The 3,718-nt window shown below is 46.8% G+C and overlaps 1 protein-coding gene across 1 annotated transcript in view; it reads right to left on the bottom strand.

Moving 5' to 3' along the window:
* The window catches only part of SLC15A4 (solute carrier family 15 member 4), a gene marked incomplete at its 5' end in the record, with an annotated part of 19,992 nt that extends 16,279 nt beyond the window's left edge, over window positions 1-3,713 (bottom strand). Inside the window, one exon of the mRNA XM_005423994.3 lies at window positions 3,621-3,713. Coding sequence (XP_005424051.3) covers window positions 3,621-3,713 — 93 coding nt within the window. The remainder of the gene's footprint in view (window positions 1-3,620) is intronic.
* Between the last annotated feature and the right edge of the window lie 5 nt (window positions 3,714-3,718).

The following is a 3,718-nucleotide window of genomic DNA, read 5'->3' as shown; positions in this document are numbered from 1 at the left end:
ATTCCTGCTTCACTGCTTCCTCCCTCCCTTGTCCACTGCTGGCACAAACCACTGTCCATCTTCCTTTTTGCTGCCTTCTCAGAGGAGGAAATTTAGACTGATTTGTGATTCCACACCTGGAAACTACTGACCATGTCTGTGGCCCTTCCTGAAAACTTCCTTGACCATCTCCAGTGTCCTTGTTGTAACAGTGTGACCAAAGGGAAGGCAGTGCTCAAAGGACAGACACACCACAGACTTACAATGCAAAGAACCCATTTCCTCCTTCTTTATCAAAGCATATGTTTGCACTAAAAATCACATCACAGCCATGTCTGAAATGCCACTATGGCCTTTAACTGGCAAACATTAATAATTGAATAAAGGTCCCACTGAACTACCGGGTGGAATATCTTCTCAAAGACAAAGAACTATAAAGATGTCTTGTCAAAACCCTGCATGAAAGGAACATGACCACTTAAAAGTCCCCGACAGTAGCAGCTTTCATTTGTTCCTGCAGTCAACTGACAGTCACAAGTGACAAATGTAACAAACACCCCCAAACTCATCCCAGTCAACTCAGAGCAACCACACAGCAGAGCAGGGGTGGAACAGAGAACCCTGTCCTCGTCCTTAGCCTACCAAAGAAAGTACAATGATGAGTTCTGTGCAAACTTACAGAACCCTGACCCTCTAATCCATCACTGCACACAACCACTTACTCTCTGAGATCATCTGAGAGAGCTGGGTAGCTGAGCTCCACAGTATTACTCAGCTGCTACGTAATTTCAAAGTTTTAAACTGAAATTCGGCAAGTCCACATATAAAGTCTGTTCCTCTCCCATCTGTTATTACTGGCCTTGTGAACGCCACAACTTGTTTCAGACTTGTTCTCTGCACAGCCTTCGAGGTCCACAGGCTCATAAGGAGTCTGACAGCAGCAACAACAAAACAAGTTGCAGTCAGGGACCTTCAAATCTTTATACCTGGCTCCCTATCCTCATCCAGAGGCTGGGAAAACCATGCTCTACAAATAAATAAAGGCTGAAAATCACTCTAAAAGCTATCTTTACAGCAGCAATTTCCTATAGCTGGAAAAAATACCTGTAAACCACCAATTTTAGCAGAGCTGGAAGATCTGTGGCAGTTGTAGCCTGACAGATTTAGTGGCTGTGAAGGCAGTTCAGAGGGCAGCACAGCGTGGGTGAAACCTGGCCTCCCAATCACTGTAACCCTGAAAGAGACCCAGCTATAATTAGAGTGATTATGGCTGGGACCAGATTAGGAGTCTGCTACCATTCTGGCCTCAGTGCTGAAGCTGAAGCAGCTTTCACAATAATGACCAGCAGTCCCATTGTTTGCTAACTGCAGAAAGTCACAGGCTGCTCCATGAACAGGAAGTGACAGCAAACACTGGCTCAAAAGGGGAACTGGAAAGTGCCAGGTTATGGGATCACATGATTAGAAACACCATTCTGAGAACCATCCCCTCAGACTGACACAGCACCATCGACCAGGCTGACACTTCTAGAAAAACATCTGTAAACACAGTTGAGAAAAGCTGGTCTGTCCCAGCCTTGCAGGAACTCTCTTTGCTCAACTGAGTGGTGGAAGTTACTCGATCCTAACTCTAACTGCACTTCTAAAAGCAGGCACTCAACAGAGTTAGGAACCAGAGAAAAGTAAGTATTGCAATTCAGTTTCTGATCTTCCACAAAGTGGGTTCTGCTAAATAAAGAAACCTCTCATTATACAAGAGCCCTCCACCCAAATTCTATACCTTAAAAGCTGAAAAATTCAAACGGTTATTTCTAAGAAATCTGCAATGAAATGTAATGAACATTCTGAAAGGTGATTGTGCCAGCTGATGTACGATACACAATTCATCCCTTCCTTTGGGGAAAGAGGACATATCCTATCGGCACACATCAAGCCAAAACACATTTGCAATGTGCTCTGGCCTCCCAAGAACATGGCTCTGGGATCGACTTTATTCTCAGATATAGATAGGAAGAGATATAGATAGATATATACAGCTATATAGATATATTCTCATCTCCCCAGCAGTTTTCTACATTCCTGTGCAGGGAAAAGGCACCCAAGAGGGCCCCAAACTGCACTCCAAGGTAAGTGGCATCCTGTAATATATTTAACAAGAGATAAGCCAGAAAAAGAGAGAAGGGGAAAAATTCAGACCTCGGCAGAGCTCCACTGATTATTATGGCCCAGAAAGGAGTATCTCTTTTGCTTCACCCTACATAAATCACTGTGAATTATCTGCAAACCCAGCCAAAACCTGCTTTCCTTGAAATCCTGGGGGAAAAGCCTTTACAAAATCCAGCTACAACAGCTACACCTCCATTGGCAATGGCTCTTCTTTTGCTCTGTTCCTGCCATTATTTATCCCCCATAGTTAACTTTCATAAAGCGTGCTGGGGATAAGCAGTCAGTTTTGAAAAACACCTTACAAGATAAAGTCATATTAAAGCTATTTCACTTGATGGGCTCAGGCTGGCTCAAGCAGAGCTAATGCACTGGGGACACACAATCCTGGGCTATAATAATGTTTTACATTTATATACTGCCTTTCACCCAGAATTTAGAATACACGAAATGCCAAAGAATGACAAATGCAAACTGCACAACAGAGAACAGAGGTATGTTTGGCAATGATTCTGTGGTGGATTCTCCCTCTTTCAAAGAATGCATGGCATTTCTGATACCTGCTCTAACCAGATCTCAGTGAGCCAGCAAAGAGACATGCCACTGGAGTTTCAGTTTAGTTAGAAAAGCTGCTCAGCAGTACCTGAGCATGCTGAAGTTCTCCATTTGCAAAGCAGAAATTACATTTCAACATCCACACTGCCTTAGCACAGGACTGTAAAAAACCTACATGTAACAGAGCATTCCAGTTGCTACTGAACTACAAGCTGCCTCTCAGACGCTTTCTGTGCAGCCCCTGGGTTCTGCAGTGATGACCCAATGAATGAGATCACTGTGGCGGGTCCCCACAAGGTCATTTGACAGGATGTGCCCTTAGGAACAGTCCAGGTGATGTTTATCACGGCCAGGGCAGCTTCCCCCATCATGTGATGCAGCACCAGCCCGCACAGAAATGCCACTCCAGAGCAATGCAGTGCACGAATATGTAAAGCATGAAAACTGTTCGTTCTGCAGTGTTAGACCCTTTATCTCAGGATGGTAAAGGCCTCTGACACTGCCTTAGGAGGCCCACGTCATCCTCGTCACAGCTAAAATGTGTATCTTGTACCATGAGCTCTGAGGTCACATCAACTGGGTACAGACTCCCAGCGAGGACAATTAACAGTCCACTTAATGGCCATAAAGTATTCAACCCAAGTCCTCGAGATGGTGACGGCTTAGCCAACTCAGATCCCACAGCTGAGGCAGGGTAACCAGGAAAGCAAAGGGATGTGACAGCCCACAGGCACCGAAATGACACCGAACATGGCCCAGCTGAACAAGCCGCACTGCACAGGGCCAGGGCTGGGTGATGCGCTCCCTGCCAGGCTGAGCACCTGCACAGAGGCCAGTCGGCCGGGCACTGCCCACCCCAGCACGGCAAGCCCCTCTGCCACCCTGGGCACCCCGAGCGCTGCAGCTGCCACACGATACCCGACCTGGTCCGCCCCGAACGGGGTGATGTTGGCCTTGACCGAGCCGACGCCCAGCCCCACGAGGACCAGTCCCACGAAGGTGGCGGGGGCGCAGCAGCGGG

The sequence above is a fragment of the Geospiza fortis genome, unplaced genomic scaffold, assembly GCF_000277835.1.
Source record: "Geospiza fortis unplaced genomic scaffold, GeoFor_1.0 scaffold145, whole genome shotgun sequence".
In the NCBI taxonomy this organism is placed as follows: domain Eukaryota; kingdom Metazoa; phylum Chordata; class Aves; order Passeriformes; family Thraupidae; genus Geospiza; species Geospiza fortis.
Note: the sequence above shows the minus strand (reverse complement) of the source record. Positions and strands in the feature narration are given on the sequence as shown.